This window comes from Ambystoma mexicanum, chromosome 7q (assembly GCF_040938575.1).
Source record: "Ambystoma mexicanum isolate Mex_15411 chromosome 7q, UKY_AmexF1_1, whole genome shotgun sequence".
Lineage (NCBI taxonomy): Eukaryota > Metazoa > Chordata > Amphibia > Caudata > Ambystomatidae > Ambystoma > Ambystoma mexicanum.
This window is the reverse complement of record NC_090941.1, coordinates 850,953,670-850,976,986: the sequence shown is the minus strand read 5'-3', so window position 1 is coordinate 850,976,986 and position 23,317 is coordinate 850,953,670. Positions and strand designations below refer to the sequence as shown.

At 47.3% G+C, this 23,317-nt stretch overlaps 1 protein-coding gene across 4 annotated transcripts in view; it reads left to right on the top strand.

Moving 5' to 3' along the window:
* The window catches only part of CEP295 (centrosomal protein 295), a 721,329-nt gene that overhangs the window by 282,298 nt on the left and 415,714 nt on the right, over nt 1-23,317 (top strand). For all 4 annotated transcript variants that reach the window (XM_069639287.1, XM_069639289.1, XM_069639288.1 and 1 more), the window contains exon 18: nt 371-488. In XM_069639287.1, coding sequence (XP_069495388.1) covers nt 371-488 — 118 coding nt within the window. The remainder of the gene's footprint in view (nt 1-370; nt 489-23,317) is intronic.

Sequence of the window (23,317 nt, the reverse complement as noted above, 5' to 3'; positions counted from 1 at the left end):
AGCGCCAAGCTTCGCCGGCTCATTGCTCCGCTTCTGCCCATGCCCCCAGTTTTCTAACACATTCTTTACTTCAAAGGGATGCTTGGGGAGAAAACAGAGTAGCCACACAAGAGGCCCATGGTGCACAGCCCCACTGAGAAATCTCAAGTTCCCTGTAGGCCAGTCCAGCACTGCTTGTAGGCCTCTTTGCTTTTGCTGGTTTGTGTGTTGGATTGGAGGAGTTTGGATCCACCTTTAATGGTTGTTGATGTTGGATTGAAGTCTCCTTTTGCAACTTTAGGGTTGGTGCCAGTATTTAGGGAAAGGGCTGGACTCAAAATTATGTTCAAATTAATACGGGACTTCTTATAACAGTGTTGTTCCCTTACAGATTGTGCAACTCAATGAAGAAACTGAAACTCCTGAAGACTTTCAGTCTAATATGACGTCCTCGCTTATAACCAATTTTGAGAACTGCTGTGAGGATGACCTTCGTATGCAAGTTGGGAGTGAGTATTGCGCTTGCTTGCTTAACTTTGTTAAATATATCAGGCTGCATGGTGGAATTGTCCTCATCCATATGGAAGATAAGAACCCAAAATACAATGTTGGCAGCAAGACTTTCCTGGACTCTGATTTCCCATTGGTTTGCGTTCTAGATCTGCCCCTGTTTTAATATGCATGGGGGTTCTTCTCAAGACTCCTTGAGTTGGTTCGCTCAGAATTAGCTGCTTTACAAATGTTTTATTCTTATTCATTCATTCATACTCTGTTCTTGAGCAGTGGTTGCCTCTGCAGTTCAACAGAAACATCCTTATTCACAAAATCTTATGGCAACTGTTGGATAAGATTTTCCCTTGTAGCTTTCCCTACATTGTCATTGTTGGGGCAGTTGTTGTACCACCCTCTGAGGATGCCACTCACCCTAGGGGCAAGGGCAATGCACCTGTCAAGAATGGGAAGCATAACCTCGATTAGTGTAGGTAATGTGGTCAGAGCGACCAGGCTTCACACTCTGGTAGGTGTTGTAAAGTGACAGAGGTACAATTGTATACTTTTAATAAAGTAACACATATTAAACTTTCAGTTCGTAGAAGTACTTTTGGTGTTAATGCACAGTATTAAACAGAGACCAGCATATTCTAAAAACGGTAATGCCTATACAAGAACCATGCTAGCCCAAATGTATGTTAGGCCCTCTACAGATCTACAGAGGTGAGCACCCAACAAAAAACAGGCGTTTGTGGAAAACCAGCAGATCATAAAACCTAACAAGCAAGTCGGTAACCTATTGATCTCTACAATAATGTACAGTGTCATAAAGACGCAACCCAACCTTGGTAAAGGGTGGAGGCACTAGACCTGATGGTCAGGATTGAATACATATCGTAGATTATGGGATAAAAAGGAAACAGTTGCACATAGGACTCTGCAACTGGACCAGCGAATAAAGTAGGCCCAGTGCATCTAGGATTCCCAGGGGGGTGGTTTCTAGAGAAATCTGGGCAAGGGGTGTGAGCTTGCACACCAGTTTCCACCCCACCCCCCCACCCTAGGATTGTACAGAGTGCAAGTATCTGGCCCTAACTCTCCCTCGCCTAGTCGTGATCAGTACATTTCTTATCTCTGGCTTCCCCTAGTGGGTGGGATTATGCAAGATCTCCTTATCTCTGGAACGTACCTTAGTTTTATCATCACCGGAACAGTTGACTTACCTGTTGGACAAGACTTATTTTTCTCACTTAAAGATCTCCCAACCCCCCAACCCCCACCAACCCCCCCCCCCCCCACACCACCACCACCAGAACTATCTGGGATTTGTGACGTATTTGGGATAGCAGGGTTGGGCGGGCCTTATTTTAAGGCAAACTTCAATTACTGCTCATTTTGCTTTCTTTTATCTTCACTTGCTTTATTAAATGCATCTGTTTACCGGTTCGGAACTACGTATCCTAGAACCGCTTTAGGAGGACCACCAGGTGAATGTGTGTATAGATTTGTTTGAGGAAGACATCTTACCAGCTGTTTTCATTGCATAGAGTATTTTTTATCAATGTCTTTTATCAATGTTATTTGGTTGCTCCAAGTCTCATTATACCACTACACCATACCTAAATCTAAAGTCCAACCCATAGGGATCTGCTACACTACATTGATTGAGTTTGGTTATACTTAAGTACCTTTTCCCTCTTCACTATAATAGGGTGGCCCCTCAGAACCCTCTCTTGGGGTTCTGAAAATCCATCTTAATAGCAAACATGTTGGCCACCCCTCATGCACTCCGTGTGCATTACACTTTGTAGACCAGCTCAAAAACCTGTTCTCATGTCAAACGGGCAGCCTATTGTAATGATGCTTTGCCCAAGCTGCTGTGATCGTCTTAGCATTCTGTGTTTGCATACCTGTTTAAGGTAATCACAAAGGGAAGAAGGTAGATGTAATAGCAATTGGAACACTGTGCGGGCACCTTAGCCAATATGTTTGCTCAGAACGTGGGCTGAACCTCACGGTATAAGCTTGCATTCCGAGAAGCCGACGCCTGCCCTGCCATTCCCCCCCCCCCCACCTCTAAACCTATCCCTCCCCACCCAACTGCCCTACCTCCTCTCCCACTTAACTGAATCGATAGCACATGAGCTGGGCAGTGCGTGTGGCGTCCCTCATGTCCTCTGGCCGCCACGGAAATGGAAGAGTTTTGCTTCCATTTCCATGGCAGGCATCTTAGATTATTATTTCTTTGAAAGAGTGGGTCGCGTTCTTGTTATGACCCTTTCTTTGAAAGAAATGTAGGCCTATTAGCACCCTTGGACGGAAATGTTTATTAGCACCCTGGGACGTAAATGTTAGGAAGATTCATCAGTTTTATGCTTAAGCCCCCCTCCTAGTGAGACCCCCCCCCCACACTTTTTGCTGGACTTCTGGACTTTTTTCTTTCTCTCCTGAATGAGGGGCGACTCCTTCTACCATTCTGGGAGGGGGGGGAGGTCTGAATGTTAGTTTTGCCTTTGGCAGGAACCCTTGAGTGCCCCCGCCTAGGCTCTAGTGTGTCTGTGAAGACAGGAAGCAGGGGAGGAGTTTAACACTCCCCTGCCCTTATGAAGGGGCCCCTGAGGGACCCTCGAATGTGGAAACAAGGCAAAGTCGCCACACACGAATAGATAGGCCAAACACGAGGTTCCGTTCCCAAAATCTAGGGTTTATTGCAATACAAAATAGTCCCAATTGGCCAAGTGGTCTCATGCCCCGCAACGTGGGTCTAAACAGACCTCGGGGGACGCAAGCAAGCGACGTACATCAGTTACATATATACAAAAGGAGCACCTTACAATCAACAATGACACAGTATGACACATTTGATGCCGCCCTCAATTCATTTCCCTTTGAATTAGAGGCGATGATTGACCAGTGTGACAAATATGACACCTTAGACCACCATATTTAGTAACGGGTTGCAATCTCCAGTTTTACAGACCTCATTCTTTGTTTGCGAGAACACAGCATTTCTGTTTCTCATAGGCAAGCTGTGTGTAGGAGACTGGCGCATACCAGGCCTCCCAATCTCTAAATTTCGATTCTCGCTCTGGAGGTCAGCCCGCTCTCCAGGGACTCACTGGGCTTAGGAAGGGGGGCCGTAAAGAAGAACATAATTCAACTCTTTAAATGCTAGTTTCGTACATTGCTATTCTTTCAAGAGACTCGCTGGCATTCATGTACTGATTAAATGCCTTGCTCCCTGTCTTCAAGGATATATGAGGGAGGGAACCGGGCATTTCTGTCTGGCTCTCCAGTGTAATGTTTCAACACATGTTTTCGTAGCCTTGGACCATTGAAGCGAAATAATATCTACAGCAAAGCAGTTTTACATGAGGCAAAGAGGCAATGTTAAAGAGAACAGAGAAAACAAAATGGCGATTCTAGTCATCTTAAAATGGCGGCACTCTAGCTGGGCCAATAACTGTGTAATAACTAATGAGCATGTATTCTTAACACTTTAAATGAGGCGGTTGGTCCTCGGCCAAGCAATTATCATGCATTTCCTTCCACCCCAGGGATGTCTACATTTTCTGGACTGACACTTAGAGTGCCTGAATGGAACCAGCTCCAACTGGGGGGGTGAGGGGAGGGCAGGCCTGACTGACCTGATTGGACAGCCACCCGGCCCACTTCTGTAAATTACTGGGAGTTTGCAGAGGAGTAAATGGGAAATGAATAAAAGGTGAGGTTCCTGAGGCAGAAGGCAAGTCGACCACCGGAACAGAAGATCTGAAGCTGAAGACAAGCAGAGACTCCTGCAGACCATTCCAGTAACCATGAAACGACCACTGCTGTCCTGAGCTTGTTTTCTTATCGCTAGAGGAGCTCCAAAGAGGACAACTCTTTATCTTTGGCTGGTGGGACCAAATAGCCCCAAGACGAGCTGCAGATAGAGCCATCCCCTGAGGTGCTGTGACCTTCCAGGGCTGCAAACCGCGAATACCAGGGGACATCTAATTTGCAGTGCAACGTCTTTGTGTGGACAAATCCCCCTCCTCTCCCCCCCAGAACTATGAAATCCAGTTAGACATCCAGAGGCACAATTCCCCTCATCCACGTCCCCTCACCGCTGTGAAGGACTGTAGAATCGAGACAAATAGACCGGGTGATAACTGTCCATGGTTTGAGCTGATAAAAAGGTGCCGAAACCGCAGACTAATGTGGGAGGCCGAAGAAATCCTTGCTGAGGTTACTCTCTCACGGCTGCTGTTGTGACATCCCATTCAGAGACTCTGTTCCTGCTGCACAGGAGAGAATCCAGCTGTGTTTTAATCAACCACCCTAAGGTACTGTGGGGCACCAGGTAGAACTTACCTCAAGCTGAATAGTTTCTCCAGTGTGACTTGAGTGCATTACAAGGTGTTTGAGTTTCCACCCATACCTTGGGCCCAAGCTTAACAGCTGGAGTCCTTTTAGGCAGTCTTTTGCAGTGTCTCTATACATCGGTTATCTTGCTAAAGCATTTTTATTTGTGACTAAAGTAGCCTGAGGAACTTTGCCTTTACTGCAGCTGCATAAGACTTTTGTTCCACTCCTACACTGACTTTGATAAACTCTTAGATAGTTGGGGATTGGACTACAAAAGCATTAGAAGCCTTGCAAAGTGGTACTAGAAAGTAAAGAACTGCTTACAGGTGAATAACCCTCCTTTTCCTTTCTACAGACTTTGTCTGATGTGAGTTTACTAAATGAATGAGTTAAACTATAATTTCTCTATCCAATTTTAGTGTGCAGCACTAATAGTAATACGGTAGAACTGTCATTGGTGTTATTTTCTGTAATAATTGTAAGCGCAAGCAACAACTATTGAAGCTGTCACATATGACTTGTTTTGTAAATGATCCCTGTGTGCTAATTAGTCTAAATCTGTATTTACCTACCTTGCATATATAAGAATACACATTTGTTTGTTTATATTGCACACCAGACCAAGGGTATTCGGGCGCGAAGGCAGAAAGAGGGTTGTTCAACGTAGGTAACATGTTACAAATAAACAGGGTACAGCTACGGTTACAATGCTGTTGACATGTAGTGTCAAAAAATCACAGAAGTATGTACAGTGAGTTAACAAGAATGCAGATGTGACAGATAAATGGACCAGAGCAAGTATACAAAATATACATGAGATCCCAAATGACAGAAGGGCGAAGTTGGGCATCATCCTCTTTTAGCCATTGGATCAGGTTGGATCTGAGTTGCTGGTAAGGGAGATCTTCCCTTAGAGCAGTTGGAAGGGAGTTCCACAGTTGTGGCGCTTTAACAGCGAAGCTACTCCTGCCAGATTTAGTAAGTTTGAATCTGGGTACTAACAAAAGGTTAGAGTTAGCTTTTCGTAAGGGGCGAGAGGCTGTTTGTCTGGTGAATCTGTCTATAAGGTATTGCAGGGTTGCATGGTTGAGGCATTTGTGTGTAAGGGAAGCTGTTTTGAGGAGGATTTTGTCTATAGTGGAAAGACAGTTGGTAGATCTCCTAAGGTCTGATATGTGGGCATTTTTAGGGAAGTTTAGGGCGGCTCTCAGGGCATTATTTTGAAGTGTCTGAATTTTGGAGGTGTTGTATTTGTTACTGCCTATTTAGAGGGCGTTGCAGTAATCTAGTTTCGACAGGATTAATGCCCTTGCTAGTATGACGCAATTATTAGGTGAGAGGAAGGGCTTTCCTGCTCTAATTAGCTTGCAGGTGTAGGAGGTGGCTGAAGCCATGGAATTCACTCATTTACCAAAGATAAGTTCAGAGTCTACATAAAAACCAAGGGTTTTAACTACTTTGACTACAGTAATGATACTGTCAATTATGAAGGAGTCATAGTTGGGGCCCAGTTTTTTGATGTTGGAAGAAGTGCCTAGAATGAGGAGTTCAGTTTTGTCATCATTCAGGCATAGACCGTGGGCGGCCATCCATGCCTGGATGATGAGGTAGACTCTATTCACAAAAGCCAAATCCTTGTCATAATCTCCCGTCAACGGGATGAGGATCTGTGTATCGTCTGCATAGTTGGTGTAGGTGATACCAAGACCGTCTAGATCATCGAAAAGGGGCTTTGTGAAGATATTGTAGAGGTTGGGAGATATGCAGGATCCTTGGGGTACGCCGCAAGTAATGGGTGCGGGGTCAGCAGCTGCTTGAGGAGAGAAGACTCTCATTGTCCTGTTATCTAAGAAAGACTGGATCCATGCGACTGCTTCCTTGGAGAAGCAGGCTGCCGTGACCAGATGATTGCATAGTATTGCATGGTCTACCAGATCAAATTTAAACGCTGCCACAAGCCCCGCAGTGGTGAAGCCCGCGGCGGGGCAAGGGCGCGGTGTTTGGCACCGCAGGTGTTCGGCGCGGGAGGCCTGTCCAGGGTTCGCCAGCGAGAGAGGAGAAGCAGGAAAAGGGAAGTAAGTGCAGGCGAGTGTACGTCGAAGGGACTATTTGCCCAGGCCGGTTTGCCCGCGCAGGCTCTTCTGAGTCTGCTAAGCTTGCTGATCCCAAAATGTCCTTGCTGAAGAGCCTGAGAACTATGAAAACCCACGGCCCACCAAGGAAAACCCCCCTGACATTTCCAGTTCGTTCACCCTTCCATCTGCCTCCACCATGTCCCAAGGTGTGCGTCGAGCATGCCCTCCAAGAGAGTGGGCATAATCCTAAGCACAAGGTACGGGTTATAAAGAGGACACGTCCCGTTGTTAAAAAGGGTGTGCCGGCTGAAAACCTCGTCACGACCGCCCAGAACACTGTTTTAGTATCTGGGGGTGAGTGCTCTACTTCCCCCCTGCCCCCCAAGTGTGGACAGAAGGGGGCTGTGGGGCTCTACTGTTATGGGGGAGCAGCATGGTCATCGAACATGGGACCAGGGAAGGATCACTACCCTTCAATCGGGGTAATTTGCATGAGGATCAACGCAATGGGGAGGACCGAATCGCAAAGTCTCAGGTGGCCCAGGCCTTCATAGCGCCTAACGGAGGAAGGCTCTGCCCACCCTCTGCTGAAGAACCTTGTCCTCTCGCCCTGACCCCGAGCCTTAGCCCCCCTAAGGGGCTCCCCATCCAAAGAATCCTCTGCCCTGGGATGGAGATGCAGGTGCATCATGAGGGGGGCTCTGTAGGTTTGGGTGAACTAGTTAGCAGCCTGCCCCCAGCGAGCTCTACCCCGGAAAATCACATCGTAGTTCTCACCTCGCCATCCATCCCTACAAATGGTGTCGGGCCGGGAAAGTCCCCATCTAGCTCGGCTATGGTCTGCTCGAGTACCGAGGCAGTCCATCCGTTGATGTCCCTGAATGCAATCTTTCCTTGTGCAATAGAAGCCTCGGAAATACGCAGATCCCTACAGCGAGTCCATTGGCCAGCCCTCCCCTTTCCTCATCTACATCAAGGGCGTCCAATCTCCAAATAATTCATTTGGATGCAGGGTTGGCTTTTAACCCCCCTTTAGAGGCTGATTTGTCACTTGGGGGGTGTAAGTGCAAGCAAGTTCTGGCTGAGCTGGTTGTCATCAGAAACATGCTCGCAGCCCTTATAGCCACTCAGGCAAAGGAACAGAGGGAGGAGGAGTCCCTCTTTACCCAGGCTGCGTGTAAGGTTCTAATCGACATACCTTTGGCACTCCCCAAGAACCAAGCCCCATTGAGTCCTGAGCCTATAGCCCCAATTTCGTCTAGTCCCAGCCTGATGTCGGGGAATGCACAAGCGGCCCCTGGAAAAGGTCCCAGTGTGGGGGGCAATAAGAACAGCCAGCACATTGGGGGGGGTGGATCCTGGGCACAGCCGAGCTGGTTCCTATCACCCTAAAATCGTGGGAAAGAGCCACGGTGGCTCATGGCTTAGAGGCGGCCCATCTCAACCCCCTTACCAAGGTCGGAATGGACAAGCATGTGTGTATCTCCATGGGGTACCAAAAATGCAAAAGAACTTGCAGGAGTCCAGGGAAGCTCTTGCCAACAAAAGCATACACTGGCTAAGGTCTGAGAGGTTGTTCTTTTGTGACCAGGGAATCCTTGGCGGGATGTCGCAGATTGGCCAGTTGGGTCCAGAATTCAGGGGATATTGTGGAATTGACCTTTTGGGACTGGAGATTGGCGAATGGGGTCTTGGGTCTATGGGGAGGGGCGGGAGGGACCCCGAGGAGTGTAAATTTTATCAGCCCACTACTACATTTACGCCCTGAGCACCCCCTGAGGCGGACCCAGGGGACTTACCCTCTGTCCGGGGCTAACCTCACTCCCCTGGGTCGCAATCGGTCAGACACATTTGGGGCTGGGCCCAGTCAAGGGGTGTTATATTGAGGGTGATGGGATCCTTGGGTTTACATCTCTCCTCTCCCTTAAATGACTCTTTGATGCACTACTTTTGACAAGGTTTATTAATTGTATTTGCTTTTGTATGTTGTGTTGCTATGTGTTTGATGGATTTATATTTAATCCGAATAAACTTGCTGACTGAATGCGGCAGAGAGGTCAAGGAGTAGTAAGAGTGTCGTGGCTTTATCGCTTAGTGTGTCTATTTGTGCCTTAAGGTCTAGGAGTGCAGTCTCGGTGCCATGCTGTGGTCTGGAGCCGGACTGTCGGACTCCTAGGAGGTGGTTTAGTTCCAGGTGGTGCTGAATTTGTTGGGAAGTTACTTTTTATAAGATTTTCAGTAGGAACGGGACAGTGGTTATGGGGCGGTAATTGGTTGGGATGGAGGGGTCCAAGGTTTGCTTTTTGAGGAGGGGGAAGACCCAGGAATGTTTCAGGCTGCTGGGTATGGTACCTGATGTGAAAGAGGCATTTATAAGTTTAGTAATGAAAGGTGAGAGTTCAAGGGCAGCGTCTTATGATTTGGGCTGGACATGGGTCGCCCTGGCAATTAGAGGGTTTGAGGGTGAGGATGACTTTCTCGACTTCTTTGGTGGAGACTTTAGTTATGGACGTTTTTTTGTTGGTGATCTTCGCCTGAAGCATTGTTATTTTGTTGGCAAGGGCATTTTGTATGCCTGTGCACCAGCTCTTGTCCTCGAGGCAGGAGTCGGGCGCTTGGGTGGGGGATTCTACTTCCTTCAGGATGGCAAATAATTCTTTTGTGTTGGATTTGGCTTGAGTGATACGGGTGTTGTAGGAGGTTTGTTTCGCTAAGGTTTCTTTTTTGTAGATGGTGGCTAATTTCTTCAGGTTGTTTTTGTTGGTGTCAGAGGGGTCTGATCTCCAGGTTTTTTCGCTCGGGCGTTTCTTTTGTCTGATGTCTTTCAGTAAGGGTGTGAACCAGGTATTTAGGTGTTGGCGGGGTTTGCTCTTCCTAATTTTCAGTGGTGCGATAGTGTCCAGAGAGGCGAGCATCACTTCATTGTATTTTTCTACTATGGAGGCTGGGTCAGACTGATCTGAAATGGAATTTAAGGTGGGGAGAATGAGGGGGATAAGATTTTCAGGGGTAATATTTTTTTTGTTTCTAGTAGGTGCAGCGGGGGGGGCTAGGGTACTGTTCATAGGTGTGGTGGCTTCTACGGTAAAGGATACCATGTAGTGGTCGGACCATTGCTGAGGCATTATAGAGGTGATAGTAGTTGGGCAGTTATGTTCGGCAATCCAGTCAAGGGTCCTTCCTTTGATGTGTGGGATCTGTGATCTTTTTGGAGAATCCTAGTTCCTCCAGGGTGTTAATTTGTGTGGCATTGGGGTCACGTGGGTCATTGAATCCAAGGTTGAAGTTGCCTAGGATGAGGCTTTGAGTGGAGTTTTTTAAATTGTCAGATAATCGGTTCGTGAGGTCTTCCTCAAAGGAGCCTAGGGGGCCTGGTGGTCGATAAATCAGGTGGATAATGATGGTTTGATTGTTGGCAAAAGTGAGTTTAGCTGTGAGGGAATCACAGGAATTGGTTTTATAGGGTGAGGAGAGTCTTAGGTTGTTTTTGACAATTATAGCCAGGCCGCCACCTCTAGACGTGGTGCGATCCATGCGTATAAGAGTGTAATTGTCTGGGATAGCTAACATAATGGCTGGTCCTGCTGCGGGATGGAGCCAGGATTCCGTGATGGCCAAGAAATCCAAGTTCTCATTTTGGATTGTGTCCGCTATTTCGGTGGCATGGGCTACCATAGAGCGGGCGTTTAATAAGGCGCCTTTTATTCCAGGTAGGGCAGGTGGGGCAGAAGGTGGTTGGGCTTTGTGTTGGCATTTAGGAGAGGAGGAATCTCTAAAGATTCGACTGAGTTGTAGTCAGTGTTGGCCGGTGTTGGTTATGTGTAGTGGTAAGCAGGGTGTGCTGCTTGTGATTAGAGGCGGGTTGGGCATTGGCTAAAGGGTCATTAATTCTTGGGAGTCTGGCACAGAGTCTAAGGTTACGCTGTTGGAGGCTGCATGGTTTAATGGCCATGTTGGTTTGCTCCGGGGGTACATTACCATGATGTAGCTGATTCTGTGGTTGAACTAGGTTCATGTTGTGAAGGGTGGTCATCCAATTGTGGCCAATGGTGGTCAAGTGGAGGATGGTTCTGAGTAGAACTGTTTAGAGTAGTGGTAGATACATAATAGTGGGCTAGTGTAGGTCAAGGAACCTAAGCGCACATTACTAAAACAGGCATGCTAGATGCAAGTTTGCAGGGTGCAGGAAGCAAGCAAGAATAGGTGGGCTGGAGGCTAGTGGGCAGATACAGGCACTTGCAAGCTAGTTACTAAAATAGGCAGGGGTGTGTGTGATAGCAAGTACATATGCGATTGAGCAAAATGGGTTCGCCTGGACTCAGAGTTCGCGCAATGGTTAGGGATGCATGTGTAAGCAGATATATGGTTGAGCGGGGGTGGGGGGGGTTCACCTAGATGCAGGATTCAGAATTCACTCTATGGCTAAGAATGCATGTGAAAGCAGATAAAGTTGAGCAGGGGGTTCACCTAGGTTTAGAGTTTACGCTAAGCTAGAGGAGGCATATGCAAACAGGGTTCACCTAGATTCAGAATTCAAATTAGGGCAAAAATGCATGTGCAAACAGGGTTCACCTAGATTCAGAGTTCAAATTAGGGCAAAAAATCATGTGCAAACAGGGTTCACCTAGATTCAGAATTCAAATTAGGGCAAAAATGCATGTGCAAACGGGGTTCACCTAGATTCAGAATTCAAATTGGGGCAAAAATGCATGTGCAAACGGGGTTCACCTAGATTCAGAATTCAAATTGGGGCAAAAATGCATGTGCAAACAGGGTTCACCTTTTAAACAGTTCCTTGCAGCAATGTGAGTAACAATCTGACAGAATAAACAGCATAACAATGGTTGCAATGAAGGTTTGACCAAAACACTGGTGAGCTGCTAACCCTAATATAAGTATGCAAGAACAAGATGTTACAAGTGGGTCCCAGGAGGAGCAGAGGCTCTGGCACTCGGCACTTTCTGGCTCCAGGAGGAAGCCTTAGGCAGTGTGCCTTTGGTAGTGGGCCATCTTAAGGGCCTGCCGGCTTGCTATTGGCCAGGAAATAGGGACTCCAGGCCAACCAGGATGCAGATCTGAGCCTGAAAATGTATATTTTAATGTAACTTTCAGTGTGTAAGAGTTTCTTTGGACTATTACATTGACTGGGTTTGTGTACTCACTTATAGCTCTTATGCTCCTCATAAGACAAGTCTGGCTGCTCTGCCATTCTGCCAATCATTTGGGTAGTACAGACCCGTACTAACGGTTGAGGACCTGTATACCAAGGGATAGTTTTCTTACCTCCAAGTGGACTTACTCCCCTAGCACTAAATGGAATCGAAATGTCTTCATCGGCACTGTCGACCCCGAAGTCAGGGTTCAAAAAGTGTCGGAATTGTGGGTCGAAAATGCCTTTGACCGACCCCCATCGCATCTGTTTGTGGTGCTTCGGGGGCGGATCATAATACCTCCGACTGCTCCAAGTGCCAGTCTGACTCGAAAGGCCTTGAAGGAATGTAAGGGGAAGTTGCAGATAGGCCGAAATCCTAAATCTCCTGCCCCGACCGTAAGACCTTCGGCTGATGAGTCGAGAGGTGATTCTCCTCAGAGGAAGGAGGCCAAGCAGTTGAGATCAAGGAGTAGTTCCCACCACTCTTCGTCGTCCTCGAAGAAATCAAAGAGCAGGTACGGTAGGTCGACTTCGTCGGACGCTTCTCCCGAGAGTTTCTTGCCCAACCAAGAAGTCCGAGCAGAGATGCTAAACATTTTTGAAAATCAAAAGCCTCCAAGCCATGGTCCTACCGTGCCTTCGGAAGGAAAGGGCTTGACCTAAATCCTGCGTGCCCTTGAGCCCAGGACGAAGGCCCGATCCGTATTGTGAGCCCTCGAGGCTTTCATCCGATTAAGTCTCATCGGAGGATCAGTCAAGCCGGAAGCATAAGCATAGGTCGTCGACGCAATCTATACCTTCGATGTCTGTCTAAGGCATCATTGCCAGCTGCGCCATGTACGCCAAGCACCCCAGTAAAACCAATGGTGGCGATTTAAAAAAAAATGTGTGTATATATAATATATATTTTCGGCTACTCCAGCGTCAAACTCTTTACTGACAAAGTCCCTAATTCCTGAGAAAATATAGGTGCCACTACCCAGGAAAGACTATTTTAAGTCTTTCTTCCATTTATGAAGAGGATGAGCAATCTGATGAAGAGGCTCCATTTGGCCTACAATATGGTACATTAACAGGGGGGGGTCCTTGGAGTCCCTCTGCCAGACATTAGGCCTGGTTACAAGAGACTTACCCAGAGTCTTTAGCTCACTATCTTTCACTAATGTCTGGCAGAGGGACTCCCAAGACCCCCGCCTCCCCCTTGTTTGCATATTTAAGTAACTTTGAGTCTCACCCTAAGTTACTAGGGGAATACAGACGTGGACCCCTTGCTCACTATTCTCACAGCTCCACCCTACTGATGAGGTCCAACCAGACTGAAACACGTGTCTGGGGTTGCTGTTGGTACTCTTGTTCAGAGGAGAATTGCCTAGCATTTCGGTGCTGGACTGCCCCAGGGCAGGACAAAGACTGATGTTTGGTATATTTCTTCTCTGTGAAAGAGTGAGCTAAAGACTCTGGGTAAGTCTCTCGTAACCAGGACTAATGTCTGCTAGAGGGACTCCCAGGACCCCCCTTGTTAATCTACAATATGGTACGTCTAATGTACCAGAGCTTTATTGCAGATGTGTCGAGCATGAGGGACCTCTGACAACCTGCAGACTGCAAGTTGGGTGGATACCTCATCTGAGTTGGAGTTTGGGAGAACAGAGGCTGGGGAGCATGCCGATGCGTCCTACAGGCAACTCATGCCAAAGGTATTGGACTTCATGGGTTGCAGTAGACCTCATTAGCGTCGAACAAGATGACCTTGCTGACATCTTAGACAAAGGTCTGCAGTTGGATCCCATATTACCATTCTACGTGGCCATGCAGAAAATGGTGGCGACGAATTGGGAGACACCAGAGACCAATCCGGCTGTTAATAAGAACTTGACCAAGAAGTACCACCCTTCCAGTAGTGACCACGACTACCTGTCGAAACGCCCCACTCCAGAGAGTCTGGTGGTGCAGGCAGCTATTGCGACATCTAAACAAGCGGCGTACCCTACCATCCCTCCTGATAGGGACGACAAACCAGTAGATGGATGGACAAGGAAGGTATTTTGCCGCAGGGAGTATGGCACTCAAATCTGCCAACTCCACATGTGGCCTTGCAAAGTTTACATTCACTCTATGGGACCGCATTTCCATGTCGACAGAGCACATTCCCGAATGGGATGAAGGATACAGCTTTTTAGCCATAGTTGGGAGACGGCAAAGAAGCCATGTACGAGTCTCTTCAGTCAGGTTTGGATTCTGCTGATAGTATCAGCAGAGCCATGGCTACCAGCACCGTTATGTTCAGGTTTGTGTGGTTGTGGAAGTCGGGTTTTGCATCAGATGTGCAATCCAGACTTCTTAACATGCCTTTTGACGGGTCTCACCTTTTTGGCAACAAGGCTGACAAGAGTCTTGAACCGTTGCAGATCTCGAAGGCGGCAGCCGAATCTTTAGGGGCCGCTATTAGGCAATCTCAGCCTTTTCTAATCTAGTGGACAACCTTGGAAGGGTAAGTCAAATTGTTGTGGATTACCATCTACACAGGCTGCGCTTGGTAACCAAACTCACCACATTCAGTGGTTTTCAGATGAACAGAATGGATGGGGAAGTAGTCACAAATATGTTCAGCTGGTTTATTAGTTCAAAGAACAAGGTTGTACATTCACAGGTAAAGTATCTCAAACTCAATGTGTTGATTAAATCAAAACTAAAATAAAGTAAAAAAATAAACGTCTGTGTATACACCGTTGTGTTTATACAATTGTAAAAGAAAGTGTTTATACTTAAGACATAGTATATTTCCATGTAATGTCAAAACACATTATTTGAAACAGGCTATCTGCCAGGTAGCAATCATCAACTTGTATACAATTGCGAAAAAGTACTTTGTACTAAAAAAGTGCCATAATCGCATGTAAGTCCTGTCATGTAATGCCAAATGATAACAAGTATTTTATATATAAGAAATGCCAACACGTGTTTCAACCCCCAGACTTTGCCGATGCCTTCAGTATTGGAGAAACAACATGCCACTCTGCACACTAACATTTGGAGCATACGCCGATCACGGCCGGTATTAAAGGGAAAGCACGCTAAATGCGTGCGTCATACTTTATTTGTACTGCAATAGCGGCACACCAGTCGGGCAACAACTACGACTTGATTGCAAGACTGCTTACAGACCTCCCCAGCCGAGCATGTAGGAATTACAAATTCCCCAACTATCAAAAGCACAATCAAGAATTAGTAAATCACAATCACAATTAAGCCTAGGTTCAATAACTATATCAGTTGAAATGGCAAATGTATTTGTATGCCCTGAGGACGGCCTTTTTGGTTGAAACACGTGTTGGCATTTCTTATATAATGATTGCTACCTGGCAGATAGCCTGTTTCAAATAATGTGTTTTGACATTACATGGAAATATACTATGTCTTAAGTATAAACACTTTCTTTTACAATTGTATAAACACAACGGTGTATACACAGACGTTTACTTTATTTTAGTTTTGATTTAATCAACACATTGAATGTGAGATACTTTACCTGTGAATGTACAACCTTGTTCTTGGAACTAATAAACCAGATGAACATATTTGTGACTACTTCCCCATCCATTCTGTTCAAACTCACCACATTCAGTGGTTTTCAGATGGTTACCAAGCGCAGCCTGTGTAGATGGTAATCCACAACAATTTGACTGACTTTAAGGTGATAGTGGTAGATCACCTTACCACCTACAAGACAGCAGCTTAACCACTACTTGACTTCCTTTTCACATAATTCCATTTGTGCGCATTCCTGATTAGGGCTTTACTTCCACATACCCTTTTTTCAACCTTGGAAGGGTACTACTACTCCTCAATTGGATGGGTGAGAGGAATGGCCAGTCAAAGGGTGCAAAGATTTCCTCGTCCTGGATGAGGAAGGGGTGCAAAGCCAGCTCAAGAAGCGGTTTCTTTACCATCTGCCGCTGCATCAGCTGCCTCAGAACCTCCGGTCTTGAGTCAGTTCACCAGTGGGGGGCAGACTCTTTCAGCATCTAGAAGAGTGGCGAGACATTACTTCGGATGCTTGGGCTTTAGAAACCATAGCCCACGGTTACTGCCTTCCTTTTATTCCCGAGACCTCCGAACAACCCACCAGGGAATGACTCTCTGAGGATTCGAGATCCGCTCCATGTGCAAGAGATTTTAACCGTGCTAGAGAAAGGTGCTATAGAACCAGTGCCTTTAGCGGAGAGGAACAAGGGTTGGTATTAACCTTATTTTCTAATACCCAAGAAGGACAGAGGACTGCGACCCATCTTGGACTTGAGATACTCGAACAAGTTCCTCAGGAAGGACAAGTTCAAGATGGTCAGACTTTCTCAGATCCTTCAGGCCCTCATACTCCAGGATTGGTTGGTGTCATTGGACCTGCAGGATACTTTTATTTTCATGTTCCGATCCATCTCAACCACAGAAAATACCTGAGGTTTGCAGTTGGCGGTTCTCATTGTCAATTTCGAGTTCTGCCATTCTAACCGAACTCCGCCCGAGGGTTTTCACAAAACTGATGGCAGCAAGTCTCTGGAGAGGGGGATTCACGTCTACCCCTACCTGGATGATTAGCTGATCAGGGTGCATTCTCCCGAACAAGCCCTGGATCATCTCGATGTCACTTGCCACTCTCTTCACAGACTGGGGTTCTCCCTCAATTACGAGAAGTCCCATATGAAACCTTTTCAAAAACTCCAGTTCATCGGAGCGGCACTAGATACATCCTTGGGGAAAGAGCTTGCTACCCGAGGTGAGGGCTCAAGACATTCTTCAGATGGTTACCACATTTCAGAATGCCCACTGTCTCCTGGCCGTCTTTTTTGTGTTTTTTTTTGTTTTATTTTTGTTTTTTTAAAACCAATAACTGAATAACTCATAATAATAATTCATAATTCAGAATAACTGAGAAGACGTTCGGCAAGGTCACCTCCATGCCATTGAGACTCCGCACAATTGAGGCGTACAGCAAGGTCACTTCTACGCCAATGAGACTCACTTCCTTTCTACCTGCCTGCACACCTTGTTAGTGCCCTATCTGCCCAATAACTTGCAAAAGAGCACACGTTTATAACTTGCGCACTGTATTAATGCTATATGCCTAATGTTTATGCATCTGACAATACTATGCACTGGTAACAGACCCTTGTACACACATTGCTTGTTTACTATACAACTAGCCCTTTCAACCTATTTAGCCTCTCCGTTATTAGCGCTAAGCATTCTGGATTCTATATCTGACCCTTGACACTTGATCCCATTGCTAACAATAACTGAGCCCTCTAGCACTAGCCATTTAACTGCAATGTTATTTTGATATGTCTAGCTAGACTACTTGCCTTAAACACTATACTATACTGTATTGTATTGTTTTTTGCACTAATGTATTTCAGTAGAACCCACACCACAGCACCACCTCACCAGTGCACCCCACCCAACCTCACCTGCTCCTCCCTCTTTATCATCACACTCACCCTCTGGGCTACCAGCAGTATGCCACCCTCACCTACTGACCACTCCTCGCCACCTGATCCCCATCTCACTACACTCTAATCCAACAGCTATTTCCAAAACACCAAACTGACTGGACAAGCACACCTCCAACATAGGCTCTGGCACCTCAGAACTTGCACCAGGCCTCGCAGCACCCACCGCAGCTCCCCACCTACCACACACTTCAGGAACAACAGACTTCGCTCTCGCACACCCACATCACGCACTTTCACACACCGCTCTCTACAACTCACACACACTTCCCTCCAACATTCCACTCCCAACCCATACCGTTCACCGCCACACACTCTCAATTCCCCCTGCACCACCACCTCCAGCACCCACAAACAACTTCCGTTGATACCCGCTCACCATGACCTCAAATGCACTCATCAACGCCCGTTCCATCCCTGCATATGTCCTGGAAATCAATGACCTTATCACCTCCAACAAATTGGACTTACTAGCCATAATCGAAACCTAGCTCCATGAAGCCTCCAGCCCCGCCATCTCCCTCGCTCTCCCCCCCAGGATACACCATCCTGAGGCAGGACCGCAAAACCACTAAAGGCGGAGGCGTAGCCATTATCCACAAAACACCCTCCATTAGAACTGGCAACCATCAATGGGAAAACAGTGCTGACCTCCTCACAGCCAAACTTGCACTCTCTCCCAATTGTACCATAAACCTCATAATCACTTACAGGCCACCAGGTTCTCACCCAGACTACCAAAAGCAACTCCTGCAAATCATAGGCAACAACCTCAAGAGCTCAACTGAATCCATCTTACTCAGTGACCTTAACTTAGGTCTACTTGACCCTAAAGATAAAGCGGCCGCATCCCTGGCCAAAGAACTCACCCACCTAGGGTTCGGACATAAAATCTCAGCCCCCATACACTGTAAAGGCAGAACCATCGACTGGATCGCCGACCATAATTGCTCATCTTTCGTCACCGATCTCTTAGCCCTCCCTTGGACCGATCACCACTATATACAATTCTCTATTCCCACCTCTGCCACCCACAAGACTCTCACTCATGCCCCACCAGCTAAAGTTAGAGGTTCAAAAAAACTCACCAAAACCAACCTTGCCCCTTTTCTCAATATCCCCGAACTTAAACCTCCATTCAGCAATGGCCCTACCTCTCTTGCCAACACCTATGCCCATGTCCTCACCCAAGCCATTGAAGCCATAGCACCCCCAAGAAGAAAATAAAGAAAAGAAATCTATGCATTCCAACTCCTGGTTCTCAGAAGAACTATTGGCCCTCCGTACTAAAACGTAAAGATCTCACCAAGTGGCAATCTGCGCCCAATCAATCCTCCCTCAGTGAACTTGGATCTCTTCCACCTATAAAAAAAGCCATCTTTAAAGCCAAATCAGAATCTTATAATCAAAGAATCTCTAACGCCAGCTCTAAATCCAGAGAAATCTTCTCCATCTTCAAAGAGCTCACCTCGCCTATTTCCAGCCCAGATGAAATCGTTAAGGACGAAGCCTGGTGCTCCAGCATTCAGATTGCCCTCCTCACCAAAGTTAAAACACTCCAAGACAAAATAGCATCTCAGCGCAAGGCCCTCCCCAATAAAGACAACCCCCACGCCCCTCCCGCACTATCCTCGCCTTCAAACACCCCTCTTCACTTTTAGAGACGTCACGGAGATGGAAGTCACTGACCTGCTCAAAAAAAATCAAACCCTCCACATGAAAAGGGGACATGTGCATTCCTTACATCATCAAAGAATGCGCAGACTCACTGGTTCCAATCATTACTGCATTCATTAACGCCTCATTCTCAACAGGCATCGTACCATAAAGCCTAAAAGAGGCCTGGGTTCGTCCACTACTAAAAAAGCCCTCCCTTGACCCCTCATCACCCAATAATTACTGCCCTATCACTACTGTCCCCTTCCTCCTCAAAATCTTAGACCAAGCTGCCCATAATCAGATCCAACAATTTTGGAAACCAATGCCATCCTTGGCAGAAGTCAATCGGGCTTCCGCAAGGGTCATGGCACAGAAACTGCCCTTCTAGACTTAAAGAACCAAATCACCAAAATAATGGACAACGACAAACCCGCACTACTGCTCCTCCTCGATCTCTCCGCCGCGTTTGATTTGGTTGACTACAACATCCTCACCTCCCACCTATCTAAAGCAGCACACTTTTCGCACAAGGCCACCACCTGGATTACTTCCTTCCTAAAAGGAAGGGCCATGAAAGTGTACTCAGATCTGGCCAACGCTGCCCCTGAGACCATCAACTGCAGAGTCCCTCAGGGATCCTGCACTGCACCCACCCTTTATAATCTGTTTACCAAACCGCTCTTTGACTTGTTGGATGCACTCGGCATAGCATACACCAACTATGCCGACGACACCAAAGTCCTCCTCCCCCTCACCGGGGACTACTCCCAAGACACAGAAGCCCTCCTCCAAATATATGCTACCATTGAAGCATGGATGGCCACCAATGGCCTCTGCCTAAACGGTGGAAAAAACAAGATCATCCTAGCCCCCAAGGAAATTCTAGCAAAACTCGGCCCTGAATACTCCCACTTCCCCATTGACAACACTAACATACCAGTTTCCGCATCTGTAAAGACTCTAGGAGTCTATTTAGACTCCACACTCTCAATGATGAAACAAGTCAGCGCCATCTCCTCCGCTTCCGTGCTCACCACTAAACTCATCTATGCCATAAAACCATTCCTAACTTCCCAAAACAGCCTCTCCATTGCTAGGGCCACCATAGGAGCGAGGCTAGATTACTGTAACGCCCTCTTAGCAGGCACCTCAACCAAAAAACCTATGCAAGCTCCAAATAGTGCAAAATAATGCACTCCGAGCCGCCCTGCACATTCCTAAATACGACCATGTATCCCAAGCAAGACGAAATGCACACTGGCTCCCTGTTGGGGAAAGAATCAACTTCAAAATCCTCACTATTACTCATAAATGCATTAACCTCACCGCACATACTTACTTATCCGAAACCATAGTCAAGAACTCCTCAGACCGCCCCAAAAGGAGCCATCACACGAACCAACTCTGCATAACCACCATCAGAAGAGCCAAAGCCGGTGGCATTGGCTTCCCCCACATTGCACCCAAGCTCTGGAACACCCTTCCCAACACACTCCGAGCAGAACCATCCCTGCTTGCCTTTCGCAAATCACTTAAAACTATCTCATTTACCTAGCCCCCTCCTCCACATACACCCTTCCACTTCACCTCATTCCTGAAGTTGTTCCTTATCTCTATCACTGTGTCTCTACAATCTGCTCTATAAATGTACATTTCCATGCAACCATCCTCCTCCTCTCTACAATTTGCTCTATAAATGTACATTTCCATGTAACCATCCTTCTCTCCAATGTAACCAGCAAGCTTGTTCACCTCTGTAACAGCGCTACGATGCCCACAGGCTGTTGTGCGCTTTATAAATATGAATAAATACATTTATTTTATTTTTGTGGTGGTTCGGCCTCATGGCATCCTACATTTTGTTGGTGCCAGAGGCCTGCCTGAGAATGGGATCCCTTCAATGGGCTCTAACAACTCAATGGTCCCATTCTCGGGAAAGATGTCTGACCTACTTCAGGTTCCAAGCGGGGTCGCACAGCATCTTCTGTGGTAGGCCTGCGAGGACAATATTCTGAAGGGAGAACAATTTTGGCAACCATGGCCGGAGATAACACTAGTAAGGGATGCCTCACTCATGGGGTAGGGAGCACACACCAACTATGACAGTCAGTGGTCGTTGGTCTCCATCGGAGTCCAAACTACATATCAATCTTTTGGAGCTGAGGGCAATCGGACTAGTGCTGAAGGCCTTCCTGCCCTCTGTACGGGGAAATAATGTCCTGATAATGACAGACAACACAGTGGGCATGTACTACCTCAACAAGAGTTGGTGTAGGGTCACTACCACTGTGCAGAGGGGCAATGCAGCTCTGGTACTGAACAATTAAAGAAGGAATATCTGTCAGCAGTTCACCTAGCTGGAGAGGATAACACAGTGGCGGACGCTCTGAGCAGGCAGAGCTCAGTGTCCCACAAGTGGGAACTAGCTCAGGAAATCCTTTTAGAGATCTTCACCTTTTGGGGAACCCCTCAAGTGGATCTGTTCGTGACTGGTGCCAACTGGAAGTGCGATATGTACTGCTCAAGGGAATTTCCCCCAAAAGGACCTCTAGGGCACACGTTCGTGGTGGACTGGAAATTCCACTCCTATACACATTTCCACTCCTATACACGTTTCCTCCTGTCCCCGTCATTCCTCAAGTGATCAGGAGGTTGAGATACTTCGGGAAACACATGACCCTAATTTCCCCGGATTGGGCCAGGAGGATGTGGTACCCGGACCTTATGGACATGTCCATCTGCCTTCCAATACGTCATCCACAAAGAGAGGACCTTCTCTCGCGAGAGGAGGGTCAGGTTCTCCATCCAGAGGTCAAGACACTCAACCTTCACGCTTGGCTTATGAAAGGTTGAGATGCAAGAGAGGCAATGCAGCTCTGGTACTGAGCAATTCAAGAAGGAATCTCTGTCAGCAGTTCACCTAGCTGGAGAGGATAACACAGTGGCCCCCCCTCTCCCCGAATGTCCTTTCTAGGTTCCAGTTTGAGACCTTAATCTGGTTCTAAAATTCCTAATGTGTGCACCTCTTGAACCTTTACACTCATGTCCTTTTAAGATTGTTAACCTTTAAAACCATTCTATTGGTATCTCTGGCATCAGCCTGTGGAGTGAGCGAGTTGCAGGCACTTTTGTCCAAGCTACCCTTTACTATCTTCCACAAGGATAGGGTTGTTCTAAGGGTCAAACCTTCTTCTTTTTTTTTTTTCTTCTTCAAGTATGTATTTATTGGTTTTTGTGCATGCAAGCTTGACAAAACATCTTCAAGTTAGCCTTTTACAGCAGGCGTGCATATAGGTAAAACAAATGAAAGGAGAAAGACCCAACAGGAAACGTAAGAACCAAGAATAGCCCCAACGGTGGGCCAGTCTTGGGGCCGACGAGGGAATGGGGGGGGGGGAGGGAGTAGTGTCAATAGCATGGTTGGGGGGGGGGGGGCGGAAGCTGATTGTCTTAGATTAATGTGTTAGGGGGCGGAGCGTTCCACTCGCGCTGGGGCAGGGGTCCGCCAAGGTGCCATCCCCCTGGGGATCCAGGGTGTGGGCGGCGGCCGGGCAACGCTCCTGTCTGCTTGCTGGTACGAGGCTTCGGCCTGTTCTGCTTTCCTTGGCCTGTGTGCTTCTATGCATGTGGACCCATCCAGCGGAGGCTGGGGGGTTGTCTTGTAAGGCCTGGATATTTCCCTGTGTAGTCCAGGAATGGGGACCAGATCTGTTCGAATTTGGAGGTATTGCCGAATCTTATGGCCGTGATTTTTTTCAGCCGCCACAGTCTCCCAACATTTCCACCACCACATTTGTATGGCTGTAGCCTCTGGATTCTTCCAAAGCCTGGCCAGGGAGATCTTTGCAGCTGTCAAGAGCTGGTTGCATAAGTCCGCTAAGCGGCCTGTAAGCCGGAATTGGCCCTCGCTCGTGACTCCCAGGAGGACAATTCCTGGGTTCCAGGGAATTGAGGCCCATTATCCCCTTGATTTGTTCAAGGACCGCCTTCCAGAGCAGTGGATTTCGGGCAGGACCAGAGCAGGTGAAACGGCGTGCCCGGGTTGTGGCAGCCCCGCCAGCATTGTGGGGGTATAGCCGGATTGAATTTGTTCATGGCCTCTG